Source organism: Amblyomma americanum, chromosome 6, assembly GCF_052857255.1.
Source record: "Amblyomma americanum isolate KBUSLIRL-KWMA chromosome 6, ASM5285725v1, whole genome shotgun sequence".
Taxonomy (NCBI): Eukaryota; Metazoa; Arthropoda; class Arachnida; order Ixodida; family Ixodidae; genus Amblyomma; species Amblyomma americanum.
Genome location: NC_135502.1, coordinates 81,074,066 through 81,098,249, shown reverse-complemented (window position 1 = coordinate 81,098,249; position 24,184 = coordinate 81,074,066). Strand labels below are relative to the sequence as shown.

Here is a 24,184-nt window from a genome sequence, read left to right as displayed (position 1 = left end):
TTAGGCGTTGAGGAAGTGGCACTTGTTGGCCGGGTTCATAGACGACCCGCCCGGGCAGCTGAAAGCACGCGCGAAGGGCTCGAAATGTCGAGCGGCCGCATTGCACGCCGGTGACCAGCTGCTTCCTCGGCCGTCTTCTTCGCACAGGATGTGGCACATGGTCAGGAAGAAGACCTGCTCTCCGGTGTACCGCTCCATGCCGCTTAGCCGCACGTCAGTGCTGTTGGCTGTCTGCGCTCGAGAAACAGATGAAGTCGTAACCACTCGCGCTTAAGATGTGCAACTTTGTAGGTACGCGTAGTGGTCCGTACACAATAAGGTGATATTTCGAGCTCGATAAAAGGCAGACACTCGCGTAAAAGGCCTAAGGCGCTACTGCTTCGCATGAGAATCGTTTCCGCGTGAATGCAAGGCATAAATTTCGAAGCGGTCTTTCTTATTCATTTTTTTTTCGGAGAAACCTAATTCCTGTACCTAGCAGCGCATGCATTGATATAAATGCAAGCCTCTGTAGAACTAAGACCGCACATGCTAAGCCGACAGTTGTCAGCGTTCAGAGACTCTAAAACCTACCCCTGTACAAATGGCTGCCACGTCTTTGAGATGGCACGATAACGGGCAAGTCAGTAAATCTAATGTGAGGAAAAGCTGCGCAGTACAAACACTGGCGACGAAACCATCTGTACGGTTCATTTCTTTGAGCGCCTCACTACTACCGCTTTTTATCTGCGATATGTCGTATAATCATAGGTATGTAGAGGTATGAAAGCAGAATATGGCGAAGGTTGCGATACGATACCGGTATCCGCGTTTTCCGATCACCATTCGGCGGCGCGGTTTGCAGATATTCGTCATGTCCAGTAATTTGCGGTCTCTATACTTTCGTGCGAAACTGTTCCGCTGCTTTTCCACTCACAAAAAAATCATAATAACGTACAATCAAGTTTAAAAAACGTCATGAAATTAATCAATATAACTACTAGCTTTCTGAATACCACACTGCTTCCATTGCTCTCTTTTCATACCGAAGATCACCTGTCGACAGCTACAAAACATATTCGAGGAGCACCTCATACTTCGAGTGAACTGCTTACTTGTATTGCATAGTTGAATCATGACCGAGCGATGGCTAGAAGTAGGAGTTTTCACTATAATTCACTACACATACATTACGAGCTTCAATCGGGCGAAGCTAACCGTGGATCGGTATAGCAGCTAGTCGTTTGATGTTTCGGCAACATTTATGTCCCTGGTAGCACACTAGACGGAGATGGCATCCAATTATCTCAGAGCTAGAACCAAGCGCGAGAAAATTCGTTCCTACAATCGCCGCCAGGTGTTCGAGCTTTAGGTTAGATTAGAGATGTTTAATAAGCACCGCGAAGGGTAGTCAGTGCCCCAAAAAACGACGCATAGACAATGAATAAGTTAACATAAAACATGTCATAAGATCGTGACCTCATGGAGACAAAACAAACGTCCGTCTTTATTTAGCCTGCACAGAAAGGTGGCACATTTGTACAGGGTGCACGAAAAAGACCAGGGCTGGCAACAAATCCATTGAGTGTTCATTGATAGAGCTCATCCGGTATTGGATGAGGCAGCTCGAATCACCCAAGCGGCTGGACATGTTCAACTAAGTTCGCATCTATAATTTTTTTAAATATCAATCAATCAGTGACAGCTTTATATCAAACATAATACAAAGTACCATGTTTGTAGCAATGGGAGATAAAAGCTGCACGTAGCGGCTTGACAATGCTTCTACTTCCAGTATTGGCGCGGCAGGATGGTACAGAGTTATACAAGACAGACGCGAAAACAAAACAGTGACAAATATAAAAGCAAGATTATTGTGGAATAATGCAGCTCTTTTCGGGAAGAGGAAACATAAAAGAACAAAAAACGTTTTTTTTTTCAATTATGACTTGCACGTCACTTATGGGAAAGCGAAAACAGCCTAATAGAAACAAGTACAGCAAGTTCTTGGAGGACAAAGAAGCAATAGATGCTTTCGTTACATCAAACTTCTTCACGGTTGAAGGCAGTATGTACGAAAGCTCCTGGAAGACATAGTTTGCACGTGCTCACGGCACATGCCAATATTCATGATGTCATGTTGTGTAGCTAATATGGTTTTCTTGTAACTTAGCGGTTTGAGAATAAAATCAAATTTTCCTGATTAACCTTCGTGATTTGGAATTGCGAGAACAGTGGCCATGAAAGGAATAAATACGGAACATTTGCTATAGCTCGTAATGCATCTTACGGCAGAAATCAGAAAATTGTGAAGATTTGTCTCTGTGGCGGTACCCCACACAAAGTTACAATACTTGATAAGCGATCATGTCCAACATTCGTGAATAAAGATTTTGAATATTGAAAATAGGTAATGCTATGGAAATATCCAAGGAAATAGACCATTCTTCCGATGTGCTGCAAAATCTTTTTTTTAATTTTTTCCATCGCTGCTATTGAGCAGTTAAGACTGCCAGAGAAAAACAATGGTAAACGCTTTGGACGATCGCAAAAACGTTAAAAGCAAAAAAAAATGCAAGCCTGTTTACTGCATACCTTCGGGTATATTGATTGTTGTAGTGAAATCTTCCCATATATGACAAGTTTCGTTCATAAACTTCTTACCGTTCAAAAATGCTTTCGCCCCCAATTGCCGGCTATGAACTTAGTTATAACCAGCGCTGCACTGTATGACAGACCCCTTCTACCCGAGCTGATTTAGTTTCCAAGTATTCTACGGGGAGATCCGACCGCGTGGTGTCGCTAAAGTGGACACCAAGTGTTTTCACTATATAAGTGGCCTCTATGGGGCATCCATTGACGATAAGATCGACGTTACTCGTAATACGTCCACCCTTGGGCCAGAAGTGTATGGATTTAGACTCGCTAGACTTAATCTCCAGGGCATTTCTGCGTGACCTTGGACAACATTTCGTTATCCGTGCTTATAGGACTATTTGCATCGATTCCGGAGATGAGTATCATCCACGTATATGATATATTCAGCCTGCTTATAGATCTTTACTAGGCCGTTTATGTACGTATAAAAGAAAAGTGGTCCTAATACGCTCTCCTGAGGCACTCGAAATGACTACCATGTTGCACCGGTTTCCTTTCAGGCACACAAGTATAGCTGAGGATAGAAAGTACACTCTTTCCTCTGTTGCATCAGACCTCTGAAAGCGGACAGACCGATAAAGGAGAGCACAGGTTACGGACGACCACGACCAGAGCAGTGACAGCGCAATGCGCGGAGCTGCAGTTTGATTGCACACGTATAGTGATCATCATGATCAACATCATGATAAATTATTCACTCTTCAAGGCTCCGTACGGCGCACGGAATAGACATTACACTTCGTTAATGAGGTGTGTCTCGCAGCGATTTCGTTCTATATCTTAAAAAAAAGACGGCTCTTAAACGTTTGGTACTACATTATCACTTCATTAGTTCTATTTTATGGCAGCCCATTAAAGCTGTCTAGAATAAGATGTTTTCTGATGGGGTCAACACGAAAGCAGTTTAGTGAATGAAAGTTCATCGCGTTGCTTACAACAATGGCGAAGTCGAGATGATATGCAGCAAGCCCATTCTTGAAGGCACTGTTCGATTGTCGCCCTTCACAATCAAAAGCGTGAATTTACTGCAAAATAAACGCGAAATATCCCATTGGCATTTTACGCAACTAGCGCCACTTATTCCGTACAGATACGATTCGTGTTATACGCCACATTCATAGCACCCCGCCGTTCGCCTCCGGTAATAAACGCATCTTCTCACAACAAGCGAGCAAAAAAAAAAAAATCTTCGCAAACAATGCGCCTCAGTGTTCGACTTAATAGCGTTGGCTACGGGAGCTTCAAGTGTTTATATCGCGGTGCTCAGAAAACGTAGCGAAGACCTAATAAAAACATCCGCGGATGTTTCCTTTCTGAAAACATCCCTTCTAAGCACACAGGCAGCGGCATCTACCACGTGGATTTTGCACTACTATTGCCATTTACAGCCACCTTCGAAATATACGGTATATTTCCTCGCTATATCAGTTAATAAATTTTACAAACATGTGCATCAGAACCAGACGAATCGTATCATCCGGAACTCCTTGCGACAAACGGTGCGGCCGTGATGGCCGTCTGAAACTCCTCGGAATGCACGGTTTTGGACGGAAAGGTGCGAATCCCACACATACTTTGGCTTCATCTTCATGCCAAGTCATCTGACGCCACATCAAACATATGCGTCAAGCGGGTGGCCCCCAAATTTTATGCAAATAGTAGTTCACGGATGGGGGGGGTGAGCGATACTATAGCTCTTGACGCGCTCGTAAAAAGCAACACCTGGCGCCGGATTTAACGGCCTAATAATGGGTCACTTGAGCTGGTTTATCGCTTCTATCGATCCTGTAGAAACAGCGTAAGAAAATGACGACGAGGTTAGGCACACTTATGGACAAAACGGGCGTTGCGTTGTCAGTAAGCGTCCCTTCCCTATTTCACGTTTTCTTTCCGCCTGTTTCTACAACAAGAACATTTTAGCTCAAACGAAACTTACTACTACCGGTCACTTACCAGCTCAACGAAGGCGGCGTGCGCAGCTTCCAGCGCCGGCAGGTAGGGAAACAGAGTGCCTTTGTCAATGTTGCTGTCGGGGCAGCTTGCTGCCTGTGCTAGCCGCGCCGACTCCTTGGCCAAAGGCAAGTGGTTCTCGGTGGCATCCTTGATCTGCGCGACAGCATCTGCACCGTTAAGCAGGCTCTGCGCCAGCAGGAAGCCCAACCCGCCGTAGAGCATGGCCGCCGTCCCGTCGCGGTAGTAGAACGGCGACTGCAGCGCCCCGCTGGACACTTCGACGAGGCCCAGCGCCGGGTTGTACGGTGTGAGCTGCGTTGTGTCAGGCAGGTATATCCGGCCCACGACAGCGCGCTTATGTCTGCGACGTAGCGCGCGTTTGAGGAAGAAAGTTACGATGAAAGGTATATTTGTATGAACACCAATCTCCTTTGCCGAAAGGTCACTACCGCTCTCTGACTACTGCACTACCAGAAGACAGTGCACTTTCATAGTTTATGTTGGTCCTTCATCTCACCGCATTGTTTATGTTCATGACTTTATAGGAGACTTTTTAAGGGCCTAAATGACCTTTATGTCGCAGTATGACCACACTAAAAGCCTGTGCGTTCAATAGCAGCCATGAGAACGTTATTCATGTTTTCAGTACAGTGCCCACTCTCGTGAATGTGGTTATGACATGTAGGTAGAACCTCCTTGGGGCCTCGTTGAAAAAGAGGCCATGTTGGGGAATAGTTGGTGTGAGCGCAGGAAACAGTTTACAGGTCAGATTTTGAGGCAGGAAGAAAGAGTCTGCTGTGATAATTATCATGTTCGCGCACAACCTTTCAGGACTCTCTAGTTTTCTCAAAATTGCACGGTTAAGATATCCCCATTGAGTTACACGGTATTCGCTACTGGCGGCCAACAGGTGGCGCTAGTTGCTGAATGTAATGCTGAATGTAATGTAAATTGACAAGCAAATATCTGGACAGCAGTAGGGGGCAAATCAGCAATTATCGGTTAAGAAAAAGGTTGAAGAAACAGAGAGAGCTCTGTGGAGAACAGGGATGCTGAAGAAATCAGCACTGTGAACATACTGGATTTTTAAGCACGAATTGCCAAAGACAATATCTATGATAATTGTAGGGTAAGCTCTTTGTTGTTTGAGGCCGGGACGGCAGTTTTGCAGACTAAGACATATAGAGTCAGGTACCACGAGATAGACACGTTGTGCATTGCGTGCGGAGAGGACGAGGAAGCGGCTGAACTCTTGATACTTTTCTGTAAAGGGCTTCTCACTACAGTGAAAAGCAGCGGGGCTGATATATCCAAGGCATTGGGGTTTAAGGACAGTGAAGGGAAAGTAGATTTTAAGCGGTTAGAAGTAACCAAGCGAAGGTTATCTGATTGGTGGCTAAAATCAAGACAAGAGTAAAAGTTCCTAAGTCACGGTTAGGTGGCTTGAGCCACCGCCCGATTTAAAAGGTTCAGCCGTATCCATCCATCCATCCATCCATCCATCCATCCATCCATCCATCCATCCATCCATCCATCCATCCATCCATCCATCCATCCATCATCCATCCATTCATCCATACGTCCGTCCGTCTGTCCGTCCGTCCGTCCATCCGTCCATCCGTCCATCCGTCCGTCCATCCATCCATCCATCCATCCATCCATCCATCCATCCATCCATGCATCCATCCATGCATCCATCCATCCATCCATCCATCCATCCATCCATCCATCCATCCATGCATCCATCCATGCATCCATCCATGCATCCATCCATCCATCCATCCATCCATCCATCCATCCATTCATCCATCCATCCATCCATCCATCCACCCACACACCCGTTTTTTCGTCCGTCCGTTTATCCATCCATCCATCCCATCCCATCTCATTTCATCCAATCGAATCAAATCCCATCCAATCCAATCCAATCCAATCCATCTATCCTAATCCATCCATCCATCCATCCATCCATCCAAAGGAGAGGTGCGCATGTCTTCTACGCTAGTCCTGGTAGTTGGCAAGTAGGGGGGCAGCTCAAGCATACAGCGCATTTGAGCAAGGAAATGCATGTGAATGTCGGCCGTGGGCACAGGTCAAGCCCCATAAGGATTTGTGCGAACAATCACATCGTTGTGCTCTGAATACGTCCCGTTCAGCAAATAACGTTGCGTCCCTACGTTTTATTTTCTAAACAGACCGCAATAATCTCTCTCCACATGCACAACTTCAGGCGACTACTGTGACATAGAAGTGGCGGTGTCGATAAGTTAGTCGTGCATAGCAGCGATATTTCCGTCATTGTTAGTGACATTCGTGGTAGCATTCCTAAAAGAATTGAAAGTAAGCCTCTGCTCCAATGACTCCAGCAAGCATGAGCCGGGCTAAGCGTTCTCTTCCTCACAGGTTTATCAGGGATCTCTGCAGGTGCTTGCGGCTCGACAGCCAGTGTCCGAAGAACCCTCGGCTGTTGTCCGGAGCGTCACCGTAGATTCGGTCAAGCCCCTCCTGCTGGGTGTACGTCGTGGTGGGCCAGAGTACGGCAAGCATGTCGACCAGCTCCTTGACGAGGACGTTGCGCACGTCGTCCCTGAGCTTCGGCCCCGTGCCCAGCTTTTGCGCGGTTATAGACCGCACCAGGTACAGGCTACGCACGATGGTGTCCCTTTCGGCGTTGCTCAGAGAAGCGAAGTTCGCTGCCGCCAGCATCACGTTGTACGTGAGGCTAACCTGGAACAAAAGAAACGAGAAACGGTCACCTCCTGCATGGGGGTAGATTTGTTTCAACTTTAGGAAGGCCGGAACAGGCGTGAAACACCTCCGAGCATCCGACGTACAGAGATAACACGTGTTCTTAGTGAATCGGGAGTGGCTTAATCGGAACAGCGGAGAGAGGCGGACGATTAGAGAAGCACAAGGACAAGGCGCTGAACTTACTACTTCACAAGGGTAGAAACTTGGGCAAGTCGGTAACGGTGATCCATGGAAAGTGAGAGTAGCGCAAAACGGGACAAAGGGACAGAGAAAGACAGACACAACACAGGCGCTAACTTCCGACTGAAAGAAACCAGGGCGGCCAAGACGAACGTAATCCGTGAGGGGAAACAGGCGCATGCGCCCAGAAAGATAATGAAAAACAGGTGAAAGAGGATCTACGGATGTGCGCGATTCAGCGTTTCTTTAAGAAGGCCAGCTCTCTTTTGGACAGGGAGATAGACGGCTTGCTTACACATTTATCATCCAAGGCAGCGATACGAGCTGCTTCAATAATCTCTCGCGTTAACTGATCCCGGTGTCTGGCAACGATCGAGCACTTGTCCAGAAATGGCACACAACCACACTCCTTGCAGTGTAAAGCCAGATTACTGCCAGTAAAAGTTCTCAAGTTATTTTTGTGTTCGCGAAGTCTCTCATTCAAGCACCGACCTGACTGACCAACATACCGCTTACCGCAAGAGAGAGGGATGTCATAAACAATGCCTTCAGTACATTTCACGAATTTCTTTCTGTGGTTAATGGTGCACTGCAGCTTTTGGGGACGTTTATCAGCGGGCAAAGTTTTTTTGGAAAGCGCACTTAGTTTTTCAGGGGCAGAAAAAACGACACGAACATTAGCTTTTGTCCCAATTTTCTTGAGATTGTGGGACAGGCAATGAATGTAAGGAATAACGGCAATTTTGTCTTTTTTTTCTTTCTGAAGGCACGGATGGCAGTTGACCTTCCTGGCGCTTCTTCTTTAGTATGCCTTCGGCGACAGAAACACAAATATCAGCTGGGTAGCCTGCTTGGTGGAACCTTGCGAGTTGAGCGTGAAAGCTCTCGCTGATGAGGTGGGGGCATGACTTTTCCAGAGCATTCTTCAAGCATAAATTAATAATGCCCCTTTTTACGAGTTTAGAATGGGCAGATATATAGGGGAGTAGAGGTTTGTTTGCCCGAGGTGCATAGCTCCAACACAGGTGGTTGTCCAGGAATTTAAAACGGATATCAAGAAAGCGAATCTCGTTGTCGGTTGGCATTTCGTTAGTCAATAGCAGCGGTGAAAAACACTCTTGTACCTTAGCTAAAATACCGGATGCAACTTGCTCTAAGCACGATGGCGTACACTCAACAAGGAAAAAGAAATCGTCAACAAAACGAAAGATCTTGACGACATGAGGGCTGGTAAGCCTCTCTTGGAGGCTCCTGTCAAGATGTGCCAGATACAGGTCACTAAGTACAGGGGCTAGACAAGACCCAATGCATATTCCCTGTTTCTGAATGTGAGCAGCGCCTTGCCAGTTTATGAAAGTGGAGCGGAGATAAAAGTGTAGCAATTCTAAAAAACCACTGACGGATAAACCGGATTCATTCTGAAATGACACAGCGCCGAAATGATGGATCGAATCTTCGACGATTGTAAGCAGGTTATGATGGGGCAAGGAGTAATAAAGATCTTTCACATCAATTGAGAAACCAAGAAGGCTCTTGTCAGAAAGCGATTTCACAGCACTTAACACTTCCTCTGAACTACGTACTAGAAATGGGTCATCTATCGTCAACATGTTTAGTTTTTCTTTTAGAAACACAGCGATTGACTTTTGCCAAGTGTCCTGTTCGGAAACGATTACCCTTAAGGGAACGCCAGCCTTATGCGTTTTTGCGCTGTGGATCGTGTCGTGTCCTACCTAGCCGAACAGTCGCTTTGCGTCATCCCCTCTGACAAAGAGGGCGGGTTTGCTGTCTTCCCCACGGTGTATTCAATGAAAAAGCCAATCATGCCATAACAGAAGTGTTTAAATGTGGAAGAAGTGTTTCACTTCCCAAACTTAAGGTTCAAGCAAAAAAACTTTGTCTCAAGCTTAATCTCGAAAGACTAGCCAGCAGCATTGAAAGTAGTAAGCGCCTCTTCCTAGAAGTGTTTTTCAGCGCAAAAACGCATAAGGCTGGCGTTCCCTTAAGGGTAATCGTTTCCGAACAGGACACTTGGCAAAAGTCAATCGCTGTGTTTCTAAAAGAAAAACTAAACATGTTGACGATAGATGACCCATTTCTAGTACGTAGTTCAGAGGAAGTGTTAAGTGCTGTGAAATCGCTTTCTGACAAGAGCCTTCTTGGTTTCTCAATTGATGTGAAAGATCTTTATTACTCCTTGCCCCATCATAACCTGCTTACAATCGTCGAAGATTCGATCCATCATTTCGGCGCTGTGTCATTTCAGAATGAATCCGGTTTATCCGTCAGTGGTTTTTTAGAATTGCTACACTTTTATCTCCGCTCCACTTTCATAAACTGGCAAGGCGCTGCTCACATTCAGAAACAGGGAATATGCATTGGGTCTTGTCTAGCCCCTGTACTTAGTGACCTGTATCTGGCACATCTTGACAGGAGCCTCCAAGAGAGGCTTACCAGCCCTCATGTCGTCAAGATCTTTCGTTTTGTTGACGATTTCTTTTTCCTTGTTGAGTGTACGCCATCGTGCTTAGAGCAAGTTGCATCCGGTATTTTAGCTAAGGTACAAGAGTGTTTTTCACCGCTGCTATTGACTAACGAAATGCCAACCGACAACGAGATTCGCTTTCTTGATATCCGTTTTAAATTCCTGGACAACCACCTGTGTTGGAGCTATGCACCTCGGGCAAACAAACCTCTACTCCCCTATATATCTGCCCATTCTAAACTCGTAAAAAGGGGCATTATTAATTTATGCTTGAAGAATGCTCTGGAAAAGTCATGCCCCCACCTCATCAGCGAGAGCTTTCACGCTCAACTCGCAAGGTTCCACCAAGCAGGCTACCCAGCTGATATTTGTGTTTCTGTCGCCGAAGGCATACTAAAGAAGAAGCGCCAGGAAGGTCAACTGCCATCCGTGCCTTCAGAAAGAAAAAAAAGACAAAATTGCCGTTATTCCTTACATTCATTGCCTGTCCCACAATCTCAAGAAAATTGGGACAAAAGCTAATGTTCGTGTCGTTTTTTCTGCCCCTGAAAAACTAAGTGCGCTTTCCAAAAAAACTTTGCCCGCTGATAAACGTCCCCAAAAGCTGCAGTGCACCATTAACCACAGAAAGAAATTCGTGAAATGTACTGAAGGCATTGTTTATGACATCCCTCTCTCTTGCGGTAAGCGGTATGTTGGTCAGTCAGGTCGGTGCTTGAATGAGAGACTTCGCGAACACAAAAATAACTTGAGAACTTTTACTGGCAGTAATCTGGCTTTACACTGCAAGGAGTGTGGTTGTGTGCCATTTCTGGACAAGTGCTCGATCGTTGCCAGACACCGGGATCAGTTAACGCGAGAGATTATTGAAGCAGCTCGTATCGCTGCCTTGGATGATAAATGTGTAAGCAAGCCGTCTATCTCCCTGTCCAAAAGAGAGCTGGCCTTCTTAAAGAAACGCTGAATCGCGCACATCCGTAGATCCTCTTTCACCTGTTTTTCATTATCTTTCTGGGCGCATGCGCCTGTTTCCCCTCACGGATTACGTTCGTCTTGGCCGCCCTGGTTTCTTTCAGTCGGAAGTTAGCGCCTGTGTTGTGTCTGTCTTTCTCTGTCCCTTTGTCCCGTTTTGCGCTACTCTCACTTTCCATGGACTTACTACTTACTTGCAAGTTCACGTCCTCTCTATTTTAATGCGCTAACGTTAGAGTTGTCGCTTCCCCAAAACTCCGCCGATGTCTGGTGTCAAGAAATTCGCTGATCGGTCGAGAGAACTTCGCCTACGATATTGAAAGCCTCCTATTTTGCAATATAATACATTGCCCTAAACCAAAAAATTAAGTTTATTTGTTAGTAACACTAATTAACTACTACTACTGGCATAATGTCCTCCATGACGTACAATCTAGCTGGAAAGACCGCGTTGTTGTATCTTTAGCGCTTCGAGGCGAAATATCTGTAGAAATTAAGAAAAACACACCCGGTACATTAAACAAGTGAGAATTTGTTTTCAACTGGTCATCGGCTCCTGCAGAGTGTGTGTGTGTGTGTGTGTGTGTGTGTGTGTGTGTGTGTGTGTGTGTGTGTGTGTGTGTGTGTGTGTGTGTGTGTGTGTGTGTGTGTGTGTGTGTGTGTGTGTGTGTGTGTGTGTGTGTGTGTGTGTGTGTGTGTGTGTGTGTGTGTGTGTGTGTGTGTGTGTGTGTGTGTGTGTGTGTGTGTGTGTGTGTGTGTGTGTGTGTGTGTGTGTGTGTGTGTGTGTGTGTGTGTGTGTGTGTGTGTGTGTGTGTGTGTGTGTGTGTGTGTGTGTGTGTGTGTGTGTGTGTGTGTGTGTGTGTGTGTGTGTGTGTGTGTGTGTGTGTGTGTGTGTGTGTGTGTGTGTGTGTGTGTGTGTGTGTGTGTGTGTGTGTGTGTGTGTGTGTGTGTGTGTGTGTGTGTGAGAGAGAGAGAGAGAGAGAGAGAGAGAGAGAGAGAGAGAGAGAGAGAGAGAGAGAGAGAGAGACGCTTTTCTAGAAGGGATCGATGATCGTCCTGCAAGTGTTGTGATTGGATGCTAAATGGATGCACTGGAGCTGATGCACCGATATCATTCTACAAGCAGCTTTTGGCGATACTGGATGACACGGCTTTCATTATCACACTGGCAAGGTTTCGTTGTCCCTTTAAAGATTTTATGGGTGCATTGCTTGTCGCAGCTTCAGTAGATAGTTTTATGAGGTGGTCCCTGAGAGGTGTTCACTTGCCCTTTAGTGTACCTCTGCATTGTTCACGGAAACTGAGGAAAACATAAGAGACGTTCTTTTTTTATTTGGTGTTGTTAATTAATTGGAAATTAAAAGTGTAATTATTTCATAGATTAAAGATATTTGATTACAAAGTAGAAGAAAAGTCAACTAGGCTCTACCCCTGGGCAGTGAGGCGTAATGAGGCGTTAACGAATACTTCTGGACGTCGTTCATTGTTTCAGTTACACGAAAGATACAAGCTTCCGCCTGTAATTCGGGCCCGTGAGCTGCATGTGTAAGCACCGTCAGTGCTCGCAGTCGCAGACGCATTCTAGCTGCGTGACACAAGTGGAGTTCCGTAGGAAGACCCAAGCAGTCTTATCTAGGTGGTATTTCTTTGACTGGATAGGAATAGGAAGTGTGCGGATTAAACTTCCTTCAAGCACTTCATCACCATTTATCCTCATTCAAGGTGAATCCAATGTGTTTCACACTTCAGCGTCCTTGCCAGAGAGCCAAGGAAAACCTTTACTGACTTAGCTAACCGTTATCTCCGTCCACACCACGCTTGACCGACGGCAGAAGTGAAGTACAGTTCTTATTTTACAGCTTGGTCACCCAGACAAAAAATTGGAGGGAACACTTAAGCTCCGCCCTTAGGGTATGACGCGATAGCGCACTGGGTTAATTGCCATATATGCAGAATTGGTCTGTCGACTTAATTTCATAGATCCCTGGGAGTCCTCATACACCTCCTGGCGCAGTGGTGTAGCGTTTAAGCGACGCGCCACCGGCCTGCGATGGCAGGTGCTCCCAGGGCTGGGCCTTGTGCGGCTCATGTTGCTCTTCCAGAGCGGCCAATCATTAACTGCCACCCGCCATGGTCGGCAGTGTGCTCACTGCCACCTGCCTCCTAAGTTGTTCTCTGGGCAACACGTGCCTGAGTTATGCTCGTCATTTTTCGCTCACTGCGGCAACACCGGATTTTTAGGATCACGTTAAAAAATTTCGGGACACTCTATTAGCATGCACCTCGTAATTGAGTTACCTGCACGGCGCAAGCAACCACTTGGACCGTCCTTCCGATTTCGTATCGACCGAATGCGTCGAAGATGGCATTGCTCGTAAGGCTGCCGATCACCTGGGCGAACGACCAGGCTGTTTGGTGCAGCAAGTCCAGAGCCGGCACCTGAGCCATCACGTTGCCCATGGCCTCCAGGTGCACACGGCTCCTGGCGTGCACTGCGTCCCCTTCCGTGATGGTGATGAGCCGCTTTGGTACAAAATACATAAGATTGGTTTCTTTACTGTCGCATTCGATGCAATATCTGGCCAGAGCGCGAGAACGGTACTAGCAGAGTCATTGAATATATATAATGGCCATGAATCTTCGCCTCAGGTTTGGTGTGGAGTCAGAAGATACTGCTAGAGGCACCACTGGCAGTGTAAAGGTTTCATTCGTCATCTTCATCTTCTGGGGAGGGCTTTCAATCATATCCTTTTCTTGCTAACAAAAGACCTGTAAGTTTCATGCAGCGGTGCAGAAGAAAGTTTTTCTAAACATGTTGCCGTTTTTTGTTGAAGCTTCTGCTTAGAATTGGACGCATGTACACAGATAAAGGAGATCGCACAGTTCTTGAATAGATCGCAAAAATGTGCATATTTGACTAAAAAATCCAAATACTACATGCTTTATGTTAGCGATAGTTCGGTGACTGTATATGTCTTCATCCAACCGATTTTAATATTGCAATTGTTTCTTCCAACTGATTTCACGCAACGCACTTATTCGTTTAAGATTACATGATTAAACGTGAATAGCATTTGCTCGACGGCATAGGAAGCCTCAATGCATCGAATGGATGCAATTTACTTTACTTTGGTAATTATATTAAAGGCTTTGCTGAATGTGCACGCTATGCACACGCATAAGCTCTACGATTTACCAGTTTTGGTATATATCATGTACCCATATGCCAGTTCTAGTGCCAAATAGAAGAAAGCCATTGAATGGACCTGAAGAGATTTTTATAATTAAACGAGCTTAAAGGCGCCTAGTCTGTGTAACCTGCCGGGTAAAGCAGGCCAATCATTTTAGGCTACCATTAGAAATGGTGACGTACTTGCCGAATAAAATTGCGCGACGTTTGGGGGGAAGGGGTGACATTATGTCGTCATCTACTGTTCCGCTACGTTTACAGCTCATAAACGCTTTCTTTGAATTAAAAGGCCAATGCCATCGAAGGCAGCGCCTGCAGAACGTCGTTTGGCCGCATGCAACGACGCACGGCCAGTTGTAGGCGAAGGCAGCGGAAATTTTAAATCTGCCCCTCACGAGGCTGACACCGAGCTTCTCCACATGCCTCTGGTGCTGTGAGGAGAAGTGTTAAATTTGCTCGTCGATTGCGTCATCATTTTAAGTGCTAGCACATAAAACTTGGCAACATTTACGTGCTGCCTATATATATTTGAATCCCTGAATGTTTTGGTGCAATTCTCAAAAAGTGAGGCGGCTGCCGTTTAAATCATCATCATCATCATCAGCTTGACTACACCCACTGCAGGGCAAAGGCCTCTCCCATGTCTCTCCAATTAACCCTGTCCTTTGCCAGCTACGCCCACCCTGTGCCTGCAAACTTCCTAATCTCATCTGCCCACCTAACCTTCTGCCGACCCCTGCTACGCTTGCCTTCTCTTGGAATCCACTCCGTTAAGGGTAACGGAGTGGATTCCAAGAGAAGGCAAGCGTAGCAGGGGGCGGCAGAAGGTTAGGTAACGGCTTAATACCCGGCCGTAGTTCAAGCCTCGTATAGCAAGCTGTTTAAAAGGTTTATTTATGACCCTCGACACCAGCACACAACCCTTGAAACACCGAGCCCTGCAGCATTCCATTTCATTCTCTTTCACAGCACCGCGCCAACCGTAGCAGTTTTTGCACCAAACAATGGCCACTTTTTCGCGCACTGCACCGTAAAGATAGAAGTCCCACATCCGGAGTGAATCGCATGGTTTTTGTCTTTGGCAGATGCTTGCGCGCCATCTATATCCCCCAGAAGTTAAATACCGCATTGCCTCGTTCTTCAGAAGGCGTAGAACAGCCATCCACATTGCCGTTGTGGACTAACGAAGTAGGAAAATATCTCTACGTCCTCCAGTTGTATAACGTTGCAGAACTGCGGTCTCTCAAAGAACTTTTTCCTTCAAAAATTTTTGTGACGTTTTTGAGTGTAAATGACAATTTTGTTTTGTAGTGCATGGAGAAAACTGATGCACTGAAGAAAGCGCACTCACTAAATACTGGTCAGAGAAGACATGCACAGCCTTGATTAAAAGTTTTCAGGTCATACTGTACATTTCTGAGACACGTAATAAGATATTTATGGCACCACTGATTCCTGAAACGTCCTAAGGGGTGGCAACGATCGTTTATTTTAATTCATGATGCTCTGTTATTGTGTTACTATGTGGCTGGAAAGTAAACTTTATGGGCTGAAAATTTTGTGTGCATGCTTGCATCAAGTTGAAGACTTCTGTTTGTTAGCTGTGACACTTTTACACCCGGTTAAAAAAAATTCTGCCAATGCGCCTTTCAGGAGTCCGATTTGCACTTTCGTAGTCTAATTCGAGACGGCGAGGTATTGAGCCGGATGAGCGAAGATATAGATGGGCTCGTATATATCGGCTATGATAGCTTTATGTATCAACACACGATGGTGAGAGGATGGCCAAGGCGGCTGAATGCGCCACTAAAGCCTATGAAGAGAAGACGAGGGTTATATAATGGGGCCAAACAGCGAAATCATCGAGGGACAATAAGTGCGTTGCGTTGCACGAAAAACATAAGAAGGAGTGGTTGAATACGACGGTACGCACAAAGTCACAAAAGCGGCTGGGGAAGCCGCGCGCTCTGCCCGTATAAGAAAAGCGGCAGATGACGGAGGCTGCTCAATTCATTAAATCAATAAAGGACATCTTGAAAGTTGCGTACCTTAAGACGAGCAGGAGGCGAAGGCGTTGGCTTATTCAGCAGCCAAAAGCATTCGCCAATTCTCCTGAGTGGATTCTCATCTATGAGCCACCCTAGAATGCACTGCGCTTTTCCTGTAATGCAGTTCATTCTCAAAGCTACTCTGGACAAAGAGGATGGCAAGGATCTTGTTTTCTCTACTGGGTGCCATTCGTACCCAAACTTCCTGAATGTTTCACAGATGTTTGGCTTTATGTTCAGCCTTAATATTGCACCAGTTTCTGAAAATTGATCACTTAAGTCTTTCAAAAAAGGAGCTAAAAGCATTCCATGATTAATAAGTGCCCTTTTTCCTTCAACTTGATAAAATGAAAATAAGGAGGAACTTGCGCCAGTTCTTACCCCTCCTTCGACAGTGCCGCGGTAAGCCTCGCGCAAGGCAGCCGCCCAGTCTGCCGCCGACAGTTTGGGCAGAAACTTTTCCAGGTCGGTCAGGTTTCCGTGCACTGCCGTCCAGTCTCTCGCCAAGACAGCTCCAGACAGGCTGTTGAGCGTTACCGCCTGTGGGGTTCCAGAAGAAGGGCATCGTTTAAAGAGTTGTCATGTAATTAGTAACCTACGCCACATAAAGCAACCCGTGCGTTCAGGGGTCTTTAAGGCAATAAAATAAAAACAATTAATTTCTGTGCTCATGACATAAGTCATATCTGCACGCACGGCGCTAAGGAACTCGCTAAAAGCACGCTGTGGCACAAGGTGTAATGCACAAGGTAACATGGTCTAAGGCTACATATCCAAACTAGAGCATCGGGCCTTACTATCTATATTACCACATAAAGGCTGGTTATTAACAAACGCAGGTGCAGCCCTGAAGTAATAACACTCGTTTTGATGAAGTAGAAGTGATGAAGTTCATAGTTGTAGTAGAACTGACTGATCTGCATTATAGCTTCTCTTTATCAGCTCACTCTCCCTCTCTCTGTTGGCACATTATGTATCATCACCGTCAAAGCCCATCAGCAGAGGGAAATCAACTTCCAGGTAAAGGAGTCACCCTTTTATTCACAATTAACATTCTTCTTTTAGGAGGAACTGTGGACACCCCAACTACCAAATTTCGCCAAATTTTCTAAAAGGGCGGTTCTAGCAAACTCGATATTTTCCTATCAAGCTTACTCCTAAAGAGACTGTGAAACGATTTTTAGCGAGGTTAAGAAATGCAGGCGAGGATTAGGTATTCTAGCACTGCTCATCCCACGCAAAGAATTTTGAACTAGGTTCATTAACGTCGAAAATATCGGTTAATACAAATGACGCTCTTTCATTCAACCCTGAATACAGACTCCGACGCGCCGTAAAAAAAAACTGGATGGGACTGCACCCCACCCACGGTTACTCTGCCAAATGACGCTCGGTTTGCCTACTGTCGACGCTGACAGGCCAACGCCTTCCAAGCAGCTTGCTCTTCTTTAGGAATGGCATGCCCGAGTTTAACGCCTCACCAGTCACTAGCTTCGCTGTCGACGACAAAGCAAGGCGTATTTGTATCGGTCGATTCCAAAAGACAAGGCGAATGAATTCCGTTATCACCGAAAGAAAGATGCGGCAGTGGTAGCAGCGACAGGTCGGAACCATATATGCGTGCGAACGCACCCCGAGGGGTTCGCGACGCCACACGAGGAGACGGCTTTCGTGACTGCCGGAAGCGTGCCTGTGACGTCGTGCTGGTCGTGGCTACAACAAATGGCAGCGTCTGGTGGTCTGTAGGTCATCATGACATCACCCGTGCTAGTGACGCACACACTGCAGACAATAATTCCAAGAGCCGCCACTAGGCAGGGATCAACCGGCCAGCGCACTTGAAACTCTCGCTTTTTTTTTTAATAGTTAAACGCTGAATGCGTTTCAAAGGTTCACACCTATTGTGAATGCTCAAAAATATTCTTTCTACGCTTGAACTCATTTACCGGCAATTTTAACAACCATTTCATAGTCTCTGAAAGCCTACAATTATCAAGCCCATGGGCAAGTTCGATTAAAATGCATGGAATATTTACGTTGCTTCTTCTAGCGGGATATTGTCAAGCTGGTGTATATATTTAGTGATTCCTTGCCAATGTGCTTTGTCTTCATCACAATTTCCCGCTGATTTTCCTCACATAATCTAGTCCCAAAAATACTTGATCCCAGTATATACGCTACTGTCCTATACTTTGCAACTAATTTGAAAAATGTCTCCCCTCCTCGATATTACAACTTACCTTTTCATTTTATTCGATTAGATTTGAAGCCAACATCTGCTTTAACACAGTGGTCGGGGCCACAAAGACACACTTTCTATGCCTCGGCCTCCGTCCCTTTATTCCTCGCCATTTCTTTATTTCTTCTCCGTTGCTATAAAGTCGTCACTTTCTGCATTATAATTTCAAATTTATTCCCGAAAAATGTGTTTCTTGACCAACATGCACGTTTCTTCAGGCGACCCATGACCGCACTGATGGCTTGCGAACTGCGAATGAAGCTGGGGCGAGTTTAAAGGCTCGAAGCGCACGGTGGATGGTGGAGCCCATCAGCGCTTAATACTCCATCGCTCAGTATCTCCGGTAAAATTACGACGGCCCTGAGCGAGCGCTTATCGTACGCTTTCACATAAAATCACACTGTCCAAAAACCATCCTCCAGGATTTTCCCCTGCCACGCCAAAAAAGTCACATCAAGCTTTTGCACTTACGAGTGTGGCCGCAAGACTGCTAACACCCTGGGCGACGGTTTCGAAGCGCCCAATTTGAAACACACCCCCAATTTCAAGCTCTAAGGCCGCACTAAATTGTTCATGGTTCTTAGAAACGAAATTTCCAAATCATGTCATGACAATGCGGCCATGAGAAGTCTCTTAATCTCCAAGAGGCAAGATATTTTTGATAATAAAACTGCCGACTAAGTCGTTCCGCATCGATGCATGCAGGATGCCGGGTTTCACTTCAGCTTCGCATTAGTACGTCTTGAGAAAATGGGGAATTGCTCGCCTGCACGCTAACACTCTTCTGGCGGAGGAACCTGAGGTAGTCGGTCGTGACCGCGCTGTCGTTGTCGTAGAAGACGTGCACGAAGGCCTCCACGTACTGGGCGTAGGTTTGGCGCGAGGCGGACGTGACTCTGTGCAGCGTCCGAGATCCCAGGACGAGCGGTTCGGGCGAGAGCACGAAGATAGGCGCGTTGCCGGCGGATCGGAACGGGAGCATATCCACGCGGAACCACAGTGGGACCAGCCACTTGCCCGAGAGGAGCACGAGGCTTCGTATGAGGCGCGCGAAGCTGGGGTCGTCGCCGTACTTCTGCGGGGACAGGAAGGCCAGGTCGCCACTGCGCAGAACCTCCTTGAAGGCTCGAACGCCAGCTTCGTCGGTGTCCGGTCTCCCGTCCAGGCACAGGGTCATCAACTGGCGCGCTCGGCTGTCGATTTGTTTGTCATCCCAAGTAGCATTGGCCGACTGCTTTGCGCTGAGACTACTCATTCCCCAGAGCCACTTCACCGCCGCCTGCGACAAGGAGTATACGCGAGATCAACTGGAACGTCGCTCTCTAATTTCTGATGGTGACTCCTACGTTTTGACAGCGAGCCATTAGCAAGCTTAATTATTTGCAGTAGGAACATAGCGTTACCTAGTCGAAGAATTCCGCACTTGAAGTATTTTCGAAGACAAAGTTGAAATAAGTGAAAAGAATGATTCAAAAAATCAGATTCACAAAGAAAACGGCGCGAAATACAGGGACAAAAGGGAAACATAAACGACAGGCAGGCGCTGGTCCTCTCGTGTTTCTCTTTTGTCCCCGTATTTCACGCCGTTTTCTTTCTGAATCATGAACCATATAGCCCAAACTAGAGTTCTTCTCAAAACAATCACATAATCAAAAGCCTGACTTCTCAACGTAACTATTGAATAAAAAATGTTTATTTTCCTTGAGGTTGCTGACGGAACTCTGTACAGAAGATTTCGCGGCAGAAATCTGTGCACAGAATTCCAATGTAGGAATACTCGTAGAAGCAGCACTTAAAGGCGTGCTTACCTAAAGTTTCCCGGAGTTAACTTTTAAGGCGCAACTCCTTTGTGGAACCGTTTAGACGTTATCTCTAAGGAAGGTACGTGTCCCACTTGCATAGCAATGTGAGGACCAAATGATGTTGAGAAGACAACGTCCTTTCAGGGAAACCAGCACAGAAAAGCAAATTCTAATAACTATTGAGTGCAGTAATAGCAACCTGGGTTTACTTCTGCATTTATTCAAACAGAATTCAAATTGTCGTTGTGCACTTTGAGGTGCATCTTTGAGGTGCAACACACCATATTACCCATAAACGCTTTGGTGGATCTCCTGATGAATGATTCTTTCAAGTCAGCATGTTTGACTACGCCATACCTGCAGGGTAGTTCAGCTAACAATTTACACAATTTTTAAAAAAAGGCTTTTTGATTTATAGGCTTTTTTTCTGCACAACGTTGTCAGCAGTGTAGTACATCAGAATACAGCTAACATGTGGTAACTAGAAAGCTGATTAACAAACACTGAATAGTTAACTTTTTAACTATTAGTGTTAGGCTCCTTAATTATTGAGAGGCGTGCAGCCCACCGTAAGTAATATCTATATCAGTTTTTAGAATTTCGAAAAGCCGGTTACCCTCTGCGCTGTGCTCAACAAATTTCGGCTTTCGAGAACCCTGCCAGCAAAGCGGGTAACTCGTCCGAATAACCAAACTTTGTTGGGCCACAGCGCCGAGAGTAGCTGCGTTTGACATTCTAAAAACTGACATAAATAGTACTTACGGTGGTCTACCGGTATTTCTGTTATTAAGGAGCCTTAAAGTAATATTTAAAAGTTAAGTATTCAATATTTGTTAACCAGCTTGCTAGGTATTACGTCTTAGCGTACCTATTTTTATAAATTGCGGAAAGTCTTAGGTTAAACACCCTGTATACACGTTCTTAGTTTATTCTCACAGGGCACACATCGATAGGGCTGCAATTTTCCAATTAGTCACCTAGCTACGACTGAAACTGTAATGCGACTGGACCGTAGCCCGTGTCGCAGGACTCGTGCCTTTCACTCGCTCCTCAACACTACTCCCATGCGTTTGTTAAACCATACAATAAACATGCCGCATAATCCTGACATTTTGTTTGACAAATGCTAGACTTCTATTACCCTGAGTGAACGAATTTAGGATCAAAAGGTAGCAAATAAGCGTACGAAAGAGGCTCTCTGCGTTTGAGTAGTTGTTTGCCTTGGCAGGAAATGAGCGCTGCTTATCTGCCTTATTTACTTATAAAGCGGCCATGAAAAATGGGTATGTTAATAAAATGAACAAAATGAGAAACTCAGATGCCCATCATCATTGCGACATTGCTTAGATGCATAGTACTTGTGTTGCGTATTGTTTCTTTCGTCTCTCCTTTCTTAGCGATCTGTTTATCAAATTAGCATCAACTTTCCCAAATCACAGCCTTATCGTAATTTATAGTACCGTGGGCTCTCCTCTATGTCAGTATTTGTGTTGCGTGTTCATTCTTTCGTCTGTTCCGTCTTCCCGCGCTGTTTAACAATAAGTCGGCCCCAACTTGCCCAATTCGCAGCCTTATAGTACGATTGTCGCAGTGTCGTATGCCTCGTTTAGTATTCAGTGCATTACATAGTAGCGTGCAAAAAGCACGTCCAAAGCACATTGGAAGTAGTAGTACCGAAAATTCAGTATGAAGTTTCAACGCGACTTCAAAGGGGGCGAGCAAACAAACGCCATACGACAGCCAGGACCAGGATGATTCGTTTCACGTTCATCTCGTGGAACACAGGGCCTGAACATCATGCTGAGCGATCACTAACCAGCCCAATTTTTGCTACTGTTGTTCCGAAAAGTTAGAAAGTTAACTTTCCCTGATACCCTACTTTTTCATTAGATTGTAGGAGGCGAAATTCAGTAGTAAGAGCACAAAAAACTTGAAACTGCGCCCGGTCTGGCACCCGGTTCGTTTACCTGCCCCGCGACTCTCAGGGAGACGTCCGTTTCCGCGCGAATCCAGGCCGAGCACACGAAAAGACTAAAGTCGTCGCAGGGGTCCAGGTAGCGGGTCCGGTTCATGCCCAGGACGAACGTGTGCCTGAGGCAGTCCGGTGTGGCGCACACGCTGTAAACGGCGGTTTCGTTGGTCGCGTTGGGCTTTGCTTTGGTCTCAACTAATGCGAACGGCACGGCCAACAGCAGAAGCCCTATAAACAGCACAACGACCACGGTCAGGATGATTCGATTCGTGTTCCCCGCAGCGGTTGAGGCGCACAGCACCCCGATTGTTTGGCCCACCTGCACGACAGAAGCGGGAAACCTACTTGGGTGGGGATGTTTGAAACCTTTAGAGAGCATTTGCACGATTTATGGTCGGGTTGTATTTTGTGTCCACTTTTCTTTCCTATTCATTCTTTGTTTTGCTTGCCGTTGGTGTACAAATCCTCCGATACACCTAAGCCAGCTTATGGAATTTGTTGTTTAGGCGTCAGACATGATGTCAGGAGCAGCGACTTCCGATAGCAGAAGAGCGAAAAAATAAAAGTGAAGAAAAGCTGAAGTAAACGGCCCCGCCTTACATCTTTAAATAGGATATGAAAGGGTGCGGCTGGAATGTATAATGTACAAAGGATTGTGGCTCACAGAATTTTCTCTTTTGCAAACAATTTTCTTGCTTTCTAATAACGACAATCACAATGAACAGCAGGTTGGCGAATGAATGTGCATTCATTTAGTGAAAGGCTTTCCACGAGACTTATTCCAAGATCGGCCACAATGGCTAGGCGCTAATGCTTCAGCGCCAATGGCCGACTGGTAAACTGTGGTGCCAGAAAATGGCGCCTGCATTAGAATACACTCAATTTTAATATGTCAAAAACATTGTGTGACTAGTTGAGATAAAACTGACGCCAAGCAATATTTTTAACTTTACCCAACGTTTCGGGACCACCTCGGTCCCTTCTTCAGGGGTGACTAAAGTGTGCCAGCAGCAGCAGTGGGTTGCTGCCTTCGCTCTCCCTTTGTTAGCACGTGGAGCAGTCCACTTATGTACGCGGAGGGGGGCGTTCGTGGAGTCCTATTCATCGCCTCCTTTGTGATCCGGATGTGCCATGACTCCACATGTCGCCTCTTGAACAGGTTTGGCTCCACGGCCAAGGCGCTCACCTCCTCGAAGGTTATCCGGTGATCGGCGCGCTCACAGTGTTCAGCGAGGGGGTTGGATTATGTATTCATTAGCCGGATGTCATTTTTGTGTTACCTTATTTTTTGGTGGCGGTTTCTTGTTTCGCCGATGTATGAAGCCGGGCGCTTTGAGCATGGTATTTTGTAAACGACACCTGGTTGTTTTTCTCTGGGGAAGCGGTCTTTCGGTCGTGGTGAGACTTTAGTCACCCCTGAAGGAGGGACAGAGTTGGTCCCGAAACGTTAGGTAAAGTTAAAAATATTGGTTGGCGTTAGTCTTTTCTTTCAACTATCTCAAGAACCCAGCCAGACGGACTTCCGTTGAAGATGTTTTCGTTCAAATTGTCGAACTATAATGACTCTGAATCGTCTGTTATTCAAAATTACCGAATAAAAATAACATTTGGCTGTCCATAAGCAATGAACATGCTCCTTTTTTTCTTCAACTCAAGAAGCATTCACAGTGAATGGCACCCTTACTTTTCTTAGCTACTCGCTATTATTTGGCGCCTGTTTTCGACCCTATTTCGACCATTGTGCACGAGTCCTAATGGAATCTGTTGCCGGCCGAAAGTTCAAGATATACAGTCTCGAGGTGCCAACACTCAACAGCGTAAGATCTGAGCGCATATAACCCGTACTCTAACAGTTCAACTTGAAATGTTGGCTGTTCATTTTCCAATGGCATGCGTTGGTAGTCTCCTTGATACTAGGCACTGACACGTACCCGGCGCTGTGTCTCAGTAGCCAT

General features: G+C 46.0%; 1 protein-coding gene across 1 annotated transcript; it reads right to left on the bottom strand.

Annotated features, from left to right (window-relative positions):
- On the bottom strand, positions 1–24,184 carry LOC144095342 (phosphate-regulating neutral endopeptidase PHEX-like). The gene is made up of 8 exons (XM_077629107.1): positions 24,161–24,184; positions 22,225–22,548; positions 19,222–19,734; positions 16,598–16,756; positions 13,277–13,501; positions 6,992–7,317; positions 4,591–4,951; positions 1–231 (listed from the first exon to the last, which is right to left on the bottom strand). Exons 1-8 carry the CDS (start codon positions 24,182–24,184, stop codon positions 1–3), a joined length of 2,163 nt encoding a protein of 720 aa, XP_077485233.1.